The following is a 19,543-nucleotide window of genomic DNA, read 5'->3' as shown; positions in this document are numbered from 1 at the left end:
GGGGGCCAAAAATTCTTCGGAGGATTCTTCTCTCGAACGCGGTCAAGAGTTCAAAATTTCTCTTGCTAAGAACCCAAGTCTCCGAGGAATACATAAGGACTGGCAAGATCATAGTCTTGTACAGTAAGAGCTTTGACCCTATGGTGAGACGTTTCGAGCGAAACAGTTTTTGTAAGCTGAAATAGGCTCTGTTGGCCGCCAACAACGGTACGTTGATTTCATCGTCGTAGCGGTTATCGGTTGGGATTTTGAACCCTAGATAGGAGAAATTATCAACGGCCTCAAAGTTGTAGTCTCCTATCTTTTTTCTTCCCGTTTGACCAGTGCCGTTTGATGTTGTTGGTTGGTTGGTTGTTGGTGCTGACGTTGCCACCATATATTTCGTGTTGCCTTCATTAATGAGCAGTTCAAGATCTCGCGCCATCTGCTCGATCTGGATGAAGGCAGTTTGTATGTCTCGGGGCGTTCTTCTCATGATATCGATATCGTCAGCATAGACCAGTAGTTGGGTGGACTTAAAGAGGATCGTACCTCGCGCATTTGGCTCAGTTTGACCCATTACTTTCTCCAGGGCCAGACTAAAGAGGATGCATGATAGGGCATCCCCTCGTCGTAGACCGTTGTTGATGTCGGATGGCCTTGAGAGTGATCCTGCTGCTTTTATCTGCCCTCGCACATTGTCAGAGTCAGCCTAGTCAGTCTTATTAATTTCGTCGGGATACCAAATTCCCTCATGGCCATGTACAGTTTTACCATGCTATCATAGGCGGCTTAAACTCGATGAAAAGATAGTGCAACTGAAGTCCATATTCCAGCAATTTTTCTATCGTTTGCCGCACAGAGAAAATCTGATCTGTTGTTGATTTGCCTGGAGTAAAGGCTCTTTGATATGGGTCAATGATGTTCCAGGCGTCTGGGGTTATCCGACCTAACACGGTAGTGGAAAATATATTATAGATGGTACTCAGCAATGTGATACCTCTATAATTGCTGCATTGTGTGATATCTCCTTTTTAATGACAATGCCCCGTGCCAGTCGTTAGGCATTGACTCGTTGTCCCATACCTTGATTAAAAGCTGATGAACCGCTTGGTGTAATTGGTTGCCTCCATATTTAACCAATTCGGCTGTAATTCCATCGGCTCCTGGCGACTGATGACTTTCAAGCCGATGAATTGCACGGGCTGTTTCTTCTATACTTGGTGGTGGCAGTATTTGTCCGTCGTCTTCAGTTGGCGGACCTCCAACTCGCCGATATTCTGCTTGTTCAGCAGTTAATCAAAGTACTCAACCCATCGCTCCGATATCTCTATTTCGTCGGATATCATATTTCCCTCTTTGTCTCGGCAGGATGAACATCGAGGTGTATAAGTCTTCATCCTGCTGACTTGTTGCTAAAACTTCCGCGCTTGGTGCGGTTGCTCCCTGTGCTTTTTGAATTTACAGACCTATTGGTTCTCCCAGTCCTCCTTTTTCGGTCTGTGAAGTCGCTTCTCCGCTCGATGGAGTTCGTGATAAGTCTTTGCGCGTGTCCGCATCCTTTGAGAATGCAACATGACTCGGTATGCTGCATTCTTGCGTTCGATTGCTAGCTTTCATTCATCGTTTAACCAGCCGTTCCAACTCTTTTTGCGATTGAGGTCGTCCCTACTTGACTGTTGAAACAGGTTTCTCAACTGCCTCGCAGAAGGTATCCTTCTCCGAATCTGCAGTCTCCTCTATAGGCGCGTGAACATTTTCCTCACAAGCGCAGAGTGCATAGCCGTTCGCTTATGTTTTTAAAGCCGATAACAGGAGGTTTCATTTTCTGGCTGACTAAGAAACCTACTCTGGGCACATGGTTTACTGGTTGGCCGCTATAATATATGGTGTAGTGGCTTTTCTCCAGAAAACTTGTCCTTGTCCAGCGCATGTCTTGCAACGCTGTCACATCAGTCCTACATTGGGATAGGGTATCGGCTAACTGCTTGGCAGCTCCATCTCTGTTCAGGGAGCGCACGTTCCATGAGAAAATGCGCAAATCGCTATTCCGTTGTCATTGCCACGTTCGTCGTTGTATTGTCAGACCAGTCCGAGGCTCCTGTTGTGGCTTCGTAACAATTTGTTTCCCGTGTAGGGTTGTCAGCCCTACCCAACCCCCAACCTGGACGACTAGTTGGTACGATTTGTCCCGTTTTTAGGCGCGCCTTCATCTTTCTCCGTTTGCAGCTTTTCGTTAAGAAAGAGCTCCCAGCGGTCACCACATGAAGGTAGAGATAGAGTTTGGTACTAGAGTTGTTGGTGATGATCCAGCAGGTATTTGCCAGATTTTATGCTCCATGGTGGGTACCAATCCACGTTTCGCCCTGGGACCACCTTGAAGATTATATTTAATATATATTTTGACGTTTGTGTCGTAATAAGCGCTTCGATGATATTGTTCCATCTGGCAGATTTGAGTCACCAGTGCACAGCATTTTTCTTCGTCGTAGGCCTTTCTGGCTAGTTCAAAAACCAGTTTAGTAGCATCAATCGCTGACCGACCCTTCCGAAAGCCAAACTGCCTGTTTGATAAATAACCGCCACTATCAATTATTCTATATAGCCGGTTATAAATTACTTGCTCGAGGACCTTGCCTATTGTATTCAGAGGACAGATGGGTATAGTATGTTGGTTCACCAATCGGTTTACCTGTCTTCTGGATCAATAGAAGCTTTTGTATTTTCTACTCTACGGGGAAGGACCCTTCTTTTAGGCAATAGCTTTGCGAACATGCTTGGTTCCATTCTAATTGCCAGTTGAGGTTTCGATCAATGCCGGGGGCTGTGCTTTGTCTGTGTTTACTAGGGGGCGGCTTCGTCGCTCGTTCTTACCATTGGGTAGGTTGCTTCCGGAGGTTGGGGAAACAATCTCGAAATAATCTCCCACAGTCATCTAGGACACATAATAAGAGGGGACCCTTTGCCTTTTATTGCAGATATAACCGACTTGTACGCTCCTTCCTATGGATCGGAGTCCGCCTCATCACAGAGTCGCTTGAAGCAATAATTTTTACTTTTCGTGATGGCCCGCGTACTCCTTCTCGGATATCGCATTTTCAATTTTGGCTGTAAATTCATGGGGTGTTACCTCCGTGGATTTACCTTTCTGGTAGGCTTGTTGCCTACGGTGAAGTAGCCACTTAGGAGTGTGTGTATCCCTTATGAACCGATTTATTAGTCTTTTTAGTCCTTTTAGTAGAAAAGACGTTAGGCTGAACGATCGGAAGCTTTTTGCGTGTGTAGGTGGGTTTCCTTGGTTTTGGAATGATTAACACCTTCACATCACGCCAGTTAATTGGAATATAAGCGTGCGCTAGGCATATTCCGAATATGTAGACCCAGGGCATCCATTCCTTCTATTACTATCGTAGGAATGATTCCTCCGGACTTGCAGACTTGCATCTATGGAACGAGTTAGATGCTCATTTTACCCGCTTCAGTGATACTATATTGCATGCCAGATTCCAGTCTCTCGGTTGAGGGCTATATGCACCTGCCAGCCCCGAGACAAGATTTTGGATGCTGCCTGGGAAGTGCACTTCAAGCAGATGGTTTGCCGCTTCTTTATCGCTTTCTGTGTACCTCCCGGTCTGTAAAATAATAGTAACCTAGCTTCTAGCAAAGTTCACTAACAAGAATTCGCTTCAGCATTGAGATTGCCTCAAGAGAAACAGTCTCTTCGCAAAAGCGTCTCCATGATGATCGCATAGCCGATCTTGGCAATTCCAACCAGCGGCTGCATCACACTTCAGAACACAGTTTTGCCAAATCCGAGCTCCACAATGGTGTTTTACCCTTCTACCCTTCCCTCATGCTGGTTGTGATCATCTGGGTTGTCTTCTTAATTCCAGCAATGGATTTGACGCGCTTTCCAGGGGATCGTGGCTCAGGCGCTCAATTCTATTTTATGCGTTGCCTAATCTGTCTTCTGCGGATTCCGAAATGGAGTGGGTGGAGGTAGATCCATGCTGATTACAAAATCAATGCGTCGGTGATCCGAGAGTGTGATATCGTTTGATTCTCTCCATTCTCCGACCAGAGCCGCGAAGTCTGGAGATGCCACCGGATTGTCGATGATCTCTCGCCTGACCACGTTAAAGAAAATGGGTTCATTACCCAAATTAAGGATCTGCAAATCGGCTCCTACTAGATACTCCAGTAGTCTCGATCCTCTTGCATTGATTTTGAAACTTCCTCAGCATATGTGGTGAGGTTTGACATCACATCCCCTCTAATACTCCCATGCCTCTACTTTTGTCATATTGTGTTGCAGTGGGAACGTCTTCTGTGTCATAGGGGAAATAGGCAGAGCACCATAGTATATCTTTACCTCCCTGTTGATTTTTAAGATTAGTTTAGCCGATGTGGTGTCGACATCACATAGGTCGTTAACCAGATTAGCAAGGAAGTCTTTTGAGACTACCATGCAGGAGCGGGGTCGATCGCTTCCATTGGCATACAACAGGTCATCATTTTGGAAGTTTAGGCCCCTAATTACCCCACCAACAACCCACGGTTCAAGTATACGGTATATAAATGTCTTGCAGCTATTGATCCATGACTGATAAGTGGAGTCGCCGCTTTACAATTCTGCAAATTTATTTGGGAAATGTAGTACCTTATATACGTTTCAGAGGAAGATACCAAGGGCTGCACGTCCACTTCAATGGTTTTAGGAGCCAACACTTGTAACGTGATGGTCCCTAGCCCGTAGTAGAGCCGGCTGCCCGAATTTTCCCGAAAATTCTTAACATCTGGTTCGGGAACGCCGATAGTGAGAAAAGTTCCCGGTTTATCGGCTCTCTCTCCCCTGTTTTGCTGCCTAGCAGCATCCAGGTGGAAGTGTTGAGGTGCAGAATACCAAGTTGTCCCAGAACCGCAGCATCATTCCGCTCTGCTTTTGGAAGCCAGAGGAAACATCTTTTTAACGATGATAGCTCAGAGACCCTTTTCAAGGTTAGTTGCGCACCCTCCCACACATCGTTGACGGAGGAGCAGTACTGCGTGAGCCACTCGTTCGTATTTTCGTTGGCAAAGTTTAGCCTTAACATTTTACGGTACATACCTATCGACTCAAACCAAAGCTTATAACCTTGCGAGGATACAGAGTTTCCTCCTAAGCTGTTCGCACTGCTCAGTATCGTAACCGGATGGATTAGATTCGTCATACAGGACCCATCCATCGGCTTCGATAGCTTTGGCTGCAAATGAAGGCCTGGCCGCTAACGGTTAGGTCGAACCCTCTTTGCTGCCTTTTGTATCGAAGAGTTAGAATCGTCCGAGGACCGCTGCCGCTTCGGTTTTTCTTTAGCCGCAGGGGCTCCGAAATATCTTTTCCCCTCAACTTTGGCACAGCCGGTGGGTTGTGATTTGCCCGGAGGCGATTTGCCCGGAGGCCGTTTACCCGGAAGCGGTTTGCCCGGAGGCGGTTTGCCCGGAGGCGGTTTGCCCGAAGGCGGTTTGCCAAAGGCTGTTTGCTGTCCGTTGGCAGGCGCTTACCCATGAGCAAGACTTTAGCCGCAGCAGGTGGCGCCGATTGTAGCTTTGGGTCAAGAGTTTTGACAGAAGGTGCCTGCTTCAGTAAGTCCGTTAAGGGCTGGGTGTCAATTGGATTGGTTCCCACCTGAGTAAGTGGAGAATCTGATCTGATCTAGACTCAGGTTCTCCATCAATGAGCTTAGGGTTGCCCCTTTGCTCGGGGTTGGATTGTCACGATCGAGGTTTAATTGTGTTTGTTTAACAGGTTCATGTTTTTGTTTTTTCGTTTTTTCATAATTGGCTGCCATGGCCTCATTTTTATCGGGGAAAGTAGGTCGACCTCGGCAGAGCCGCTTTTTGCCGAGTCAATGCTAGTTGAAACAAGGGGCCGTCTGGTATCCGGAGTTCACCGTTTACGGCTATATCTTAACCCCTGTGACCATTCAGCCCTCGGCACGGTAGTCACACCTTGGCGTGGGGCTTTGGTTACCGCTTGGCTTCTGGTATAACCTCCCGTTTCCTGGAGGATCTTCCTTACTGAGTTCCCTCGCCACGACAAGGTAGGTAATCATCGAAGGAGACCACACTAGGCATACTCTACAGTTAGCGTCAAAGTTACGGAGAGGAGGGAGAGACCCTGTGGCACTTTCTTTGTCATTGTTCAGCTCTGGTTAAGATCAGGATGCGGACACCAGACAAACAATTCTTTAAGAGCCTGGAATAGTTTTCTGGTTTTAAGGTGGGAGAGCTGCTAAGCTACGGGTTCGCTCTGAATATTTGAGCTAACTATTATAGATTCTGATCTGCTTGTCTTTCTCACAGCAGTCATGACCTTACGAATTCATGTCAGCAAAATTACGCATCACAGCACTTATTAGGGTTCTTCGAGAGGCCACGAAACCTACCTAGACTGCCCAAGGTGACGGACGGATTATCTCGCGGGTTAAGAGATAACAGACAAAGGAAATATTTGAATAGATCTTTATATCTTTATCTGAATATCTTAAAATTTTGTTTGTTTTGATAATTTCCGGGTCACCTCGAAATTAACTGCAATACAAAAGGCTAAATAAAATTCTTTTCCGACAACAAAATAGAAAGATGTTTTATCTTTTTATCTTTTTTCCCCAAAGTATGGAACGTCCCTCATAGCCTTAAACATTTGATATTATATAATAAGTAAAACTTGTCTACGACATTCAGCATGGTGTCTAGTCACAACAAATTTCGCTTATGCAACATTGCATGCGCAAAATGTGACAGTTTTGAAGTATCTGAGAAATGAATCTCATAAGAAGTGGGTATCAAGCTTTTCACTATCATCATCAATTATGCAAAAATGCCGAAAATGTGTTCTTATATTGGCGAAAGGACGGGATCAAAATTGGCCAAAAATATACGCCATTCACCAGATTTTCGCAAAATACGCTTATTTGCTGGTGCGAAATCAGTTTTGAGTGTTATCGCTTTGTTTTTCACGTTTTTAGATAATTTAATTTGAATTTGTTGGGAAATGCGGAGCTTGGAGCGGAGTATCTTTGTATGTTTTTGTTGTTAGTTGAAGCCATAAGAGATGCTATTTTAGATTGAACTCGTTGGATGTTTTTCAATTGAACTCATGAAGTCATATTTTTGCCTATTTCTTTTTGTTTTAGTTTAGATACTGTAGACAGGCAAAATGTAGGTTGCTGGGACTCGACATGAATTTTCCTTATGCAGCAATAGATACCTCACCATTTGGTTGGTAACTCCGACCGTCGTTTACTTTCTATTTTGCTAATCGCTTACTTTTTTGAATCACCTGAATATCAATGTGTCCAAATCAATTTTCTGGTTCCCAAGACAAGTGCTCATTTCTGCTATTACGTCAGCTCCATGAATTTAAGCGTCAACATAGTATGCAGATCTGAGAAAAATCTGCGCATGTGTATCTGACACTGTTGCTGATAACTCCCGAGGCGGACTATCTGCTACCATCCCCTATCGTAATTTGATAGTGCCGGAGTCTCACCATCCTGTTTAAGTCTTGTTTCTGGTGATCATCTGTAAAACCGATAACTATCTGAGACATGATCAACAAGACAAACTAGTAGAGCGCTTAGATGTGGTTATGGCGGCTAAACGAATCGGTCAAACTAGATACAAATTGAAAAGAAGCTGTAGTGCGCGGTGGTAGCTTAACGAAACCGGTCAAGAAGAAATTTCTGCATTTCTGCATTTTCTGCAGAAAAAAAAAGAAAACAAGGGAATAAAATTATATTAGTATGCGAAGATAGTGCATAGTGCAGTGAGCAGACCTAGTTTCTGTGCGTGTATCTTTGTGGACTGAATTTGTGAATCGGTCATCCGTCGCGGAAGCTGGCATTCATAATTCGCTGGATATGTATGTGGGCAATGCGGATGTTGCTTTTTCGAATTTTCGCCAATTATAAATGCGAATAGTGCGCTCTCACGTGGAACCATGGCTAAAGAATGGTTCGTCTAATCCGAGCCCCACGTTGTCTCAATCCGCGGTTATTCTTTCACCGACAATATGTAGACGACAAAGACCCGCTGACGGTTCGAAGGATGAAACCGATACTGGAATCCATCTGGAGAACGCTCAGCTAAAACGTATGCGAGAAAGGATGCGCCGTCGATCCAGATATCCTCAGGTGGTGAAGAAATTGTCGATGATGTGCAGTGATGCAATAGCAAGAAATGTAAAGTTTGAATCTGTTATCTGTGAGTCTTAATTAGATTAGAATGGAGATAGACAACTGGTAGAAAGATACTCAGATACCACAGTATGACCAAAATTAACATCAGATATTTACATGAGTTGCAAATATGAAAATTATGTAAATATCTGAGCACATACATACATGCGAATATCTGAACCAACTAAAGTTGAATTTCCACATGGAAACAAAATTAAGATGAATTGATTTCACTTTGTTTCTTGACTTTAATCTGACTCATAAAATATTTGTCCCATTTACATTAGGATAAAACTATAATTTGTCTTTTGAATCTGAAGTTCAATTCGCTGATAACCTTGTGGGAAACCTAAAGATTTCATCAAATTTCCATTAAAACGTGTAATGCTAATGTAATGGAATGCCTCGTCGACCTTGGGAAAGATGTTTGAATATTTAAATATGAACAATTTGCTGGGTCTTCACGTTGCAAAAATTAAATTAAGCCGATCTTTGCACATAATTTTTGCTTTTTAATTTCATTTTAATGTTGGTTTAAGGATGTCCGGAATAGAATATAAAAATAGCAGAAGGTCCGATATCTCCGCGCTAGACTCGTGCTTTGCTTCCACTTTTTAAAGGTTTGGTGTTTTGCTCAGTTACTTGTGCAAACCTAGTAACAGGAAACCAATTTCTTTGTTGGAACCGGATATTAATTAGTTTGATTTGTTATCAGTTTCGGAACGAGACAAGGTCATGAAGTTTAAGGCAGGAGTGTCTGACCACATAGCACAACAGACAAGCAACAATATGCGAAGAAACAATGTTGTTGCTCAATATTCCATTGTTTTTGAAAGGACTAAGGAAAGTTCCTGCAAAGATGAGCAGTGTGTCTTTTTGAAATTGTAAGATGCTGGCAAAATATAACATTTCCTAACAAAAGTTCGCAAGGATATCAGCTTTTGAAATAATTTACTGCTCATGGGCTATTCCGGAGTAAAGCTGCCTTCTTAATCTGCAGGAGATCCACCTCATTTTCTGATTTTTGCTCTTAGTTTTTTGATTTTTGCTCTTCCTCCAGTGTCTTTGAGCTTTTGGATAATAAATGATGATTTTGGTGCTTCTTCTATGTCATTGGAGTCCAATGTTCGAACTTGGTTCCTCATTTCGGCCGAACGACCCTGTTCTGCAATTTCGGAAACCGGGCAGCGTGTACCTTGGGTTGTCCACTGAGATCGTTCATCTTTCACATGGGCTTTGAGCAAGAGCCAGGTGATTCCTCTGTCTATATGTCATCCTACATCCGCCGTCCATTGACCTAAGATTCTCGTAAGGCTCGTTTTGCACATACGTTTCCATTCGGTACAGTTCATTTTAGGTTGAGTTTCGGTCGCTGCCGACAAGTTTGAAACGGTCTTTAGGTTTCAATTCGGCGTCTATTCGGCACCCAATTGAAACCGTGTGGAGCCGAATGCACCCACGATGTGAATAGGTATTATCAAGTTTCAGTATGGGTCAAATTTGTGTGCAAGGAAGAAAATGCAAGGCTTTAACACACGCATGGTTCTGTTTAGGTTTTGACCTCACAATGAGTGGATTTTAATGATGACTTGTTAAAAACTGTCGGGTTTTATTTGGGTGAAATGGCCCGTTTGCCGAATAGGAACGGTGTATCTGTGAAAGGCCTTCATTGAGTTAGGTTTGTTTCCGGTCACGAACGAAAACAAACTGAGTCAAATGGAACCGTATATGTGTGAAACGAACTTAAGAAATCGACAGCAGAAAGTATTGATTTTATGCTCTTCCAGGCGGGTTCATCGTCTACGTCTGGCTGCCGTAACATAAGACCAGCTGAATGGAAGTTTTATATATTGTAAACTTTGCTTTCCTTCCCATATTTGTATTTTTAGAATTGGCAGTACAATGTAAAATGATACCTGAGTGCCCTTGAGTTGTCCTTTTTAAGATTTTGCGTAAAACAAAACCTTATTAAAATCGGTTTACTGTCTATCAGTCTGTCTTTTTGTTTAGCATTGGATGGTGGAAAGGTTCAAAACCTACCGCTGGCTCCTGCCATACCATTATATCAGACTTTTACTCACCAAAACCACCTTCTTCTCCTGCGCTTACCTTGCGAGACTTCCATTTTGATATTACGTCGCGGGTCAGGTTCAGTTACTAACTGCGGTTGGTGTCGTTATTTGCTACTTCCCTCTAAAGCTTCTCCTTCCTCAGTAGATTGTGGATTTCCTACATTAATTTTTTCACCGCCCTCCAAGTTATTTCAGAGGCTAACATATCTACCGTCCGTGTCCGGATAGCTGAGTGGTTAGAGTACAAGGCTGTCGTACGGAAGGTCGCGGTTCAAATCTCGCTGGTGGCAGAGGGATTTGTATCGTGATTTGACGTCGGATACCAGTCGACTCAGCTGTGAATGAGTACCTGAGTCAAATCAGGGTAATAATCTCGGGCGAGCGCAATGCTGACCACATTGTCTCCTACAGTCTACTGTAGTGTACCGTTACGGTCTTGAATGAAGTGCTCTAACACACTTCAAGGCCCTGATCCAATATGGATTGTTGCGCCAACGATTATTATTATTATTAACATATCTACCGATATTCTGGGATTTCCGCTCTGTGAACGGCGAACCTCGGGCGGTTAAAAACAACATTCTCCGCATCCTTCGGAAACATCTTGCATGATAGGCAATATGGACTCCCCATATTGTGTTACGCTCGAAGCGATAAAGGAATGCACGATATCCTCCGTGTTCGTTTAGGAATTAACATTTTGAGAAATCTGGAATAATTCTATGAGTTCAGCGTCCTTTAGTTGAATCATACCATTTTTTTACCACTCCAAAATCGATTCACTTCGTGGTAATCACTGACGATAGGTGCGGGACTCACCGATTGCATATGATGGGTTATAGAGGCGCCGAATTTAAGGAGGGATTCCCATACATGCAAAAGGATCCATTGGTGCACAGTTAATAATTTGGCACTTAATGTCAGCAAATGCCGCTCGATGTGTTATTCGCTTAAAATCTCCCCCACCCTTTCTCCTACTCCCCTTGGTGGTTGTTCTCTGTCCTATCTGAACTCTATCCTTGACCTGGGCTTCACCTTCGACGGTAAACTCCGTTTTGACAGCCACTACTTCGATATCACTAGCCGTGCTTCAAAAATGAAAGGTTTCATATTGTGTTCCTGTACTGATTTCACCGCGGTCCAACCATCCATAATGCTTTTTAACTCCCTCGTGAGAAGTATCCTTGAGTATTGTTCTGTAATGGTAATTGTCTTGCTCTAGAGAGAGTACAGCGCAAATTCACCCGCTCGCTCTTTTTTAAGATGAACCTCCCCCGTATCGTCATTATTTCGTGAAGTTGTAGGCAGAGTTGATTTGCGTTTTACTATTCCCACTATAAAATGTAGGAGGATGAGACAATAGTTTGATGAATCATGTATTCATAAGTACAAGGTCATCGTTGTCCCCTAAATCGACTATATGCTGGCCACGCTCATTGCGCGCTCTAAACCCCTTTACACCACCTGTTACCGTTTGCCTTTCCTCACATATGGTCATTAAGGACCCCTCCAATGATGACATAGTCATCAGCAGAGAAGTTGTCGGTCTTTGCATCGAGAAGTTGCCAGAAGGCATCTTTCTCCATCCGGCCATCAAATCGTTCGAGTTCTTGATTGGCGTTACGGAAACACTCTGACATGGCAATGCCAACACCGTATTGCCTGTGCGAGCTGCCAAAATGGAGAAGTTTCCAGCCATTTTTACCACCTTCCCGTACTATGTCGCTGCTTCTGGCACCTGACCATCAGGTTTCTTGTAGAGCACAGAAATCAACGCACCTTTTCCGAAGAGCTCTTGCGAGTTCCTCGGTCTTTCCAGTGAGGGAGCCAACATTTAGCACATAGGTACGTATTTGTTCTGCTTGTCACTCCGATTGTCCTTCTTTCTACAGGACCGGGGTCCGTCCTGCCGCGTAGACTGAGGTGGACCCGCTAACATTTCTCCAAGGCTTGTGATTCCTCCTTTACCTAGGCTTGGGAAAGGCATGCTATGTAAATAATATGGCGGAGTTTATAAACAAGTAGACAATGGCTGCTTATCAATATTTGATTAGAGTGAAATTATGCGGTGTTTCCAACGATTAATTAATTGAAATAATAAAAACTTGTTGTTTCTTATTCGTTGGTGTGGGTAATTTATTCTTGCAAATACCGATATTTCGGGAACCACTTGTTCCCTTCATCAGTGCAAACAATTGTGGGTAATTTATTCTTGCAAATACCGATATTTCGGGAACCACTTGTTCCCTTCATCAGTGCAAACAAGTGGTTCCCGAAATATCGGTATTTGCAAGAATAAATTACCCACACCAACGAATAAGAAACAACAAGTTTTTATTATTTCAATATTTGATTGCTTTTGAAAGACCTAAGGAAAATTTCTGCCAAGATGAGATATATATCTTTGTTTTAAAGCTTATTAGTTGCTGGCAATTTAAAATTTGAAAACAAATGTTTGGCAAGGGTATCAGCTTTTTAGTTGAAATACTTTTTTGTTCATGAACTATTCCGGAAACTAGTTCTTTTAATTCCCATGAGATCCAACTATGCTGTAGATTGTTGGTAATATCTTAAATCCGTTCATTTTTCGGATATCCGCTCTTCCTTCAGCGTCTCTAGGTTATTGAATTATAAATGATGATCTTGGTGTTTCGCAACTGGTGATCTTATGTTACTTTAGTTATTCATCCAATGTGTAGAGTTTTTAATATTTCTTTTTTGAGCGTAGCTCTTAATGTTATTTCCAGAATATTTAATGTTTATAATGATCTTTTTCTTTCTCTGCGTGCCCTTTATTTTATGAAGGGTCAAGCTGCCACTTTCCGGGACGGAACATTCTTCATTCTCACTCTCAGACATTGAAAGCTTGACAAGTTACTTGGTTATAAAATTCAAATTAAATTATTGCTTTGAAAACTTTCTTGGGAAAATTTTGCAAGTATGCCCGGAACTGTTTATTGGGATCTCCATCCGCCTCTTCTGATAGTTCTCAAATCGGCGATACGGAATTTTGAATGATTTCTCCTAAGCGCATCAATATTTTGGACATGGTTGGAGTCATTGGGTGTAGTAATACCAACCAACCAATTACCAACCAATTCTGGGTTTCTATGACATTGACGTCATTAGTGTTCCCAAAGTTAGCCTTTGGCATATCTATCAGCAAATCAGTGTCGGCTTCAAACCGACATTGGATTTTCTTTTCCTTTCCTTTTCCTTTTTTTCAGGATTTTTCCTCCTGCCTTCTTTTTAAGATTTTGTGTAAAACAAAACCTTATTAATATCGATTTACTGTCTATCTGTCTGTCATATGCGCTTTCCTCTAAAACGGCTACACCGATTCAAACGAAACTTGGTAGACACATGAGATTAAACGGGGGCCTGTCATACATGCAATAATTTTCTTACCTAATGCACTCGTGGGGCATATCAATTAATACTTGAACAAACATATTTTGGCTCCGACTTAAATTGCAAAATGGTCGAGTAAGTCGCCAAAATGTGCAAACTTAAAATAAGACAAGATTCATTTGTAGGAACTGCTCACCATAAAAATCTGCACAAAAATCGTGGGCGATGCACTTATATGAAATCTAGAACGTCGATTACAAAGGGCACCAGCTGTAAAACGTAACTTTATCTAGGTTGCGCTAATGCGTGAAGCAATTTTTCATTGATTGATAGTATTGACCCGAGATTCATAAATCGCTCAGTTCTGGACAGCTGAGAGTGATAGTGCCTGTTTCATGGGGATCGGTCGTCAAACATTTCAACGATTTCGCGAATACATCTTGTCAAGAATGCGTTCAAAAATCTTCATAGTATGGAAATATTGGAATAGTGGCACTTTCTTGCCAGTCAGATGGTGTTCTACCTTCCTGAATAACCCAATTAAAGAATTCACTGAGCCATAGTGTTGGGTCCCAGCTCTTCGCTTTCTAGAGCGGGGCCGGTATTCAGAGGGTAGTTTCGACCCTTACCACTGCAATTTAATCCTCGTCTGTCTAAGGGTCTACCTCAATCTTTAATTCTTAGCAATAGGATGTCTCCTTTATCTTCAATTTCCACGCCTACCTCTACTATTTAATCCTCAGAAAACTACAGGTTTGCCTCCGTCTCCTCAACATCTTCTAGTAGATTATGGGAATCCTCATTGACCAGCACTGCGATAGTAAAGCCATTATTCCAGACTTCCAGTTCGAAATCTTGTTAGTTATTCGTATTAATCGCAAAATACCCACAAAATCTTACCTACCCGATTTACAAAAAAAGGTTTCAACTCCTTCCAGCTGTTCAGAACCCAACAAACATCCTCCGCTTCGTTGCCCACCTCACCAAATTAATCCAAATTTGTTAGACTGGCTGGATTTAGTAGCAGCAATTCCCTCCATATATTGACTTAGCCGAAAACCCTCAAGACTTCATCCCATCTACGCTGTTTTAACTCTTTGCAGCGAACGTACCTATAGTGTTTCCTGTTCGCTCCTTAATTAGTTATAGGACATTCACGCAATTTATAATGAGATTGTGTTTTATTAACCTCACACTTAATACTGTATAAGTAATAATTTCACAGCAGCGAGACAAACACAGGCATCCATGATGACTGGGATTCGAACCCAGAGCAACGAGATTGAGACTTTGACGCTTTATCCCCTCAACCATAGCGCCATATCTATGCCAGGTCAAATAGCTGCCCCACCAAGGATCTGCAATAATAAACACCTCTACGAAGGGCAGAGTACACGGAGAAGTAAATCAGAACTCATATTTGGACAAGCATTATCGATACTCATCAAGAAAAAGCTACGCCTGAATCACTGTCAAGAAATTGTCTTTCAAGGGAAAGTGGTGACACTGAAAATGGTTTCCTCCGTCAATTACATTGTGGCCTTCATGGTCAAACCTTTTGTTCTTTTACGCTGAGGCTAACGCTCGATTGTGTTCAATGCTGTTGGGTTCTTGGAGTTGGTTTGCCATTAGGACGGTTTGTTGTTTCAACGCTCTGATGCATTTCAAGGAGATCACTTTATTATGGAGTTTGGACATGCTATTCCTGTTTCCGGCTCGCAAATTTTTCCTCGGTATGATCGATAAGAACCTAACCAATTTGGTTAAATATCTTTCCATATGTCGACAAAAGATTTACCAGCGCGCAAGCGAGAGTGGGATTCGGTAATAGGGCTCATGACCCAGGTATTTATTTAGGAGCGCTGTGATGAATCTGCTCGCCCTCTGAGTCCCATACTACTTTTCAACCATCTTGTTGAATGTTACAGCCCATCATTTCTAGACCACGCGGGTACAGTAGTAGATAATGCGATCAGTATTGCATTCGCCCTAGATTGTTATCCTGATTTGACTCCTGTACTGAGCAGACTGGTGTCCGGCATCCGGTCATAATACAAATTCCTCTGCCTCCAGTGAAGTTTGAACCGCCCTTGCTTTGTGGCAACCTACCGGTTTAACCGCTAACCCATCCAGTATCACTACTGATGATCTCAAAGTAATCCCCATCGCCTTGCAATGTACGCCAATGTAGTTTTGTCAACGTTTCGTACCCATAATCCAACGCCTCCCTTCCAGTAATGCCCCTTGTAATGAATGAACCCGCTTTTACCACACCACTAAATCTTTCTTTAATGCAACATTTAATACAAATTCGTTGTTGTTGTTATTTAATTCCATTTTTAAATTTATGAGATATCAAAAGCACATACAGATGTAGGAATGGAGGAAATATCACCACCAATTATGTTTGTTGCTCGTATTTCTATCGCACCTAGTGAAGTTTACAGGCGTGATTGGTCCTTTACTACTATGAAAGTAACAGCCACGCGGTGACTATTTCAGAAGCCTTTTGGTCATACCTGCCTTGGCAAGTGTACTATTTCTAGAGCAAGTTTCGGAAACCTAGCTGTCCTGTAGTATCCGCCCATCTGTCGGTCTGGCTTACGATCTGCTTACGCTGTATTTGTCGGAAAATTGCTTTCCACTCAATGGCATGCCTCGTTAAAACCAAACTTGTGTAGGCTCAGCCGAGAGTAGCTCATTAGGTTAAATGAGAGCATTCTGCAACAAGTCGGGAAACCGGAAGCTTGACGCGGTATAAAAGGTTTTGTGTTTCCCTTTGTGAGGGGCATATCGTAGTTCTCTATTAGCTGATAGCATTGACTCGAGATATTTAAATTGCTCAGCGCTGTCAGCTGCAGTAACCTTTTCAGAACTGAGCGAATTAAATATCTCGGGTGAATGCTATCAGCCAATGGAGAACTGCGTAATGAATTTTTTTTCACGCATTAATGCGACCTGGATGGAGTGGCATTCCACAACTTGTGTTTCTTGTGATCGACGTATGTATCAGCGAACGTCTCAAATCTAAAATTATATCCGGTGAAAAATTTTTTAAATCCCCCCTTTCCATGTATGGGGAGCTCCCCTTTAAATTCTACCTAAATTTATGTCACTCGCTGTATGCGTGGGATCTCATAGTTTTAGACAGACAGACAGTGAATCGATTTTAATAAGGTTTTGTTTTACACAAAACCTTAAAAAGAGGGGTCCGACTATGAAGCTAAAAGGAGGAAAGATGTGGGTATGAAAGTTTTCAACTGCCGCGGGGTAGAACAGTTGTTAAGGGAGACCAAGCTGAGGGACATCCACCATATTTCATGGAGTTTGTAGTGGTCTTGTAAGTTTCATCTGGAAGCAGCAACTTACATCTAAGTTTAGATTTATCTTTCTTGCTAGGGACTGTTAGCGGATAATAAACAGAAGAGTGCCACATATTGCACTCGTTCGAACTAAACAGATATTAGCCTTACAGTGAGTGCCATCTTTTTGGTGTTCGATTTATATTCTGCTTTAGTAGTATATTATATCTTTTCTTTGACTAGCGTTCTTTTGTTACAATTTTTCAGTGAGATTTCAAGTCCGTTAGTTAATATAATACAATTTTTTTAAATACATTTTTCTGTGAACTGAAGATTGCTTCGAGGTAAAAGATTATCCTCGCTGGAGGGTGAATTTCAAAAGATTTGAATTCACACTTTGTTTGGTTAAGAGCGTAAATTGCGTAGTTTCGTTTTTGTGTGATTCTAATTTTTGGAGGTAGTGACCCAATGGATGGAACACTTCAATGGAACTACACTTAGATGCTGGCGGATCTGCACCGTAAACTTTCGTCACTGTTTCTGTTTTTGGTATAGCCCTTTCCTCGTACTTGACCATAATCAGTCTAGACATTCCCAGCTTTTTTTGAGACCTCTATATTATGGAGCTCACAACAGAGAATTCAACCATTTGACGAGTAATGGAATCATGCAATTACTAGTCCGAATTCTATTATAAATTCATCCAGAATCCATTATTGGCATTTGGTTTGGAAGCAGTGAATTTTATAGTTCAGCCGCAGGATGGTTTATGATTGTTCCAAAAATTCTACTAATTTAGGACCTTCAGTGGATCAAACTAATCCTTCCATAGAAAAAAATATTAACAAATCAAATCCTCATGGGTGGCTTTCGTAATGCTCTGATTAATCGCATAATAAAAATCAAGCAATATTATTTTTATTACATTACGAGTCCATTTCATTTGACTAGATAGAGATATAATGAATATTTCAATAAAGATTTCAGTAAAGATATGTACCATATACAAAGGTATAAGTAAAATATGCAATAATATATTTAATAAGAAATTTTACGGCCCGCTAATTTATACACCTCAGCTTTAATTAGCCTAAGGTATTCTATAATTTCCATTAGTGATGAGAAGCTTACAGCGAATATCTAAATATTATTAATAGATACTTGAGGCTATATTGAGTAGTTCTGCAAGATTAATAATTATTCATAAAATGGCAACAATATTAATATATTTATTTATTTTCTTGAGGCACATTCTGAAATTAGTGAAAAATCCATGTCATAACACAAAAATCTTTCTTTTAGCGATTACGGATTTGAATATCTTTCTTCATTGAATTAGCATTAAGTATGTCTCTAATTGAAGACTAGTCAGGTCAATGCCTGAACTTTTATTAGAATTTCTGAAAATTAAATAGAGTTATTTTTAAAATCTTTAAACGATTGAATAATTGCATTAGATCATTTTCCTGGCATGCATATTCTGAGTACACTGTCCAGATTGTGATTGCTGAAATTTATTCAAAAAATATAAAATACAAAATTGTTTATCAAAGTCGGTATTGTCTCCTTCAAAATGTATCGCCATCAGCTGCATCGAATTCTCGGAACCTATTTTATTGTCGGTATTTGGTAGTTTCATCAGAATCGCCTTCGATTTTCCCATTAACTCTTTGCATCTCTTAAAAGGCATCCCCCATAGTGGTTTTTTGGCTCCATCGAACAGAAAGAAATCGCAGTGGGCAAAATTAAATGGATTCGGTGGCTGCTTGAGTATGGAGTATCCTCAGGGGGCCGGTTTAGAAATTTTAATGAAAAAAGTGACAATAGAGGGTCTTGCACAATTCTTACCCCGGGGTAAGTTTTTTGCCATAATTTTCACCCAAGGCTAGAATTTGCTCACTACGGCCCAGGTTACAATCGATGAAAAGGTGACAAAATAACAAAATGGGGGGACTAAACGGTGGTACTATTGGCAAAGAACCAGAGCCATTACGAGTCTTAACAAACTGGTCATTCCTCTACGTATACTCCATCCAGAAAGCAGAAGTGCTATTTCGCAGCTCCTTATATTTATCTCCCCCCACCCCTATCCATAATAGATTTGCAACAACTGTTTACCAACAGACTGGAATCCCGCTGCTCACCTATTAAGGGAGATTGGAGTCAGTACTTCTTAGCTTCGAATTTGACACTTTTCCGTTGCCCTTTATCTTGTATCACAGTGCACCTGGTGTGGATATTAGCCAGAGGATTAGTCAGTTACGAGCCAGTAATCCTACCACTTTATCATCATCATCATCATCAATGGCGCAACAACCGGTATCCGGTCTAGGCCTGCCTTAATAAGGAACTCCAGACATCCCGGTTTTGCGCCGAGGTTCACCAATTCGATATCCCCAAAAGCTGGCTGGCGTCCTGGCCTACGTCATCGCTCCATCTTAGGCATGGTCTGCCTCGTCGGATTAAGTGACCCGCCCACCGTAACCTATTGAGCCGAATTTTATCCACAACTTGATGACCATGGTATCGCTCATAGATTTCGTCATTGTGTAGGCTACGAAATCGTCCATCCTCATGTAGGGGGCCAAAAATTCTTCGGAGGATTCTTTTCTCGAACGCG

General features: G+C 42.0%; 1 protein-coding gene across 2 annotated transcripts in view; it reads left to right on the top strand.

The window, feature by feature from the left end:
* Positions 1–19,543, top strand: part of LOC119653402 (unconventional myosin-XV) — a 179,221-nt gene that overhangs the window by 69,106 nt on the left and 90,572 nt on the right. The window contains exon 3 of one of the 2 annotated variants that reach the window (XM_038057967.1): positions 7,930–8,201. The exons of the other annotated variant lie outside the window; for it this stretch is intronic. Coding sequence (XP_037913895.1) covers positions 7,930–8,201 — 272 coding nt within the window. The remainder of the gene's footprint in view (positions 1–7,929; positions 8,202–19,543) is intronic. 2 annotated transcript variants of the gene reach the window in all.

The sequence above is a fragment of the Hermetia illucens genome, chromosome 4 (assembly GCF_905115235.1).
Source record: "Hermetia illucens chromosome 4, iHerIll2.2.curated.20191125, whole genome shotgun sequence".
NCBI classification, from domain to species: Eukaryota; Metazoa; Arthropoda; class Insecta; order Diptera; family Stratiomyidae; genus Hermetia; species Hermetia illucens.
Note: the sequence above shows the minus strand (reverse complement) of the source record. Positions and strands in the feature narration are given on the sequence as shown.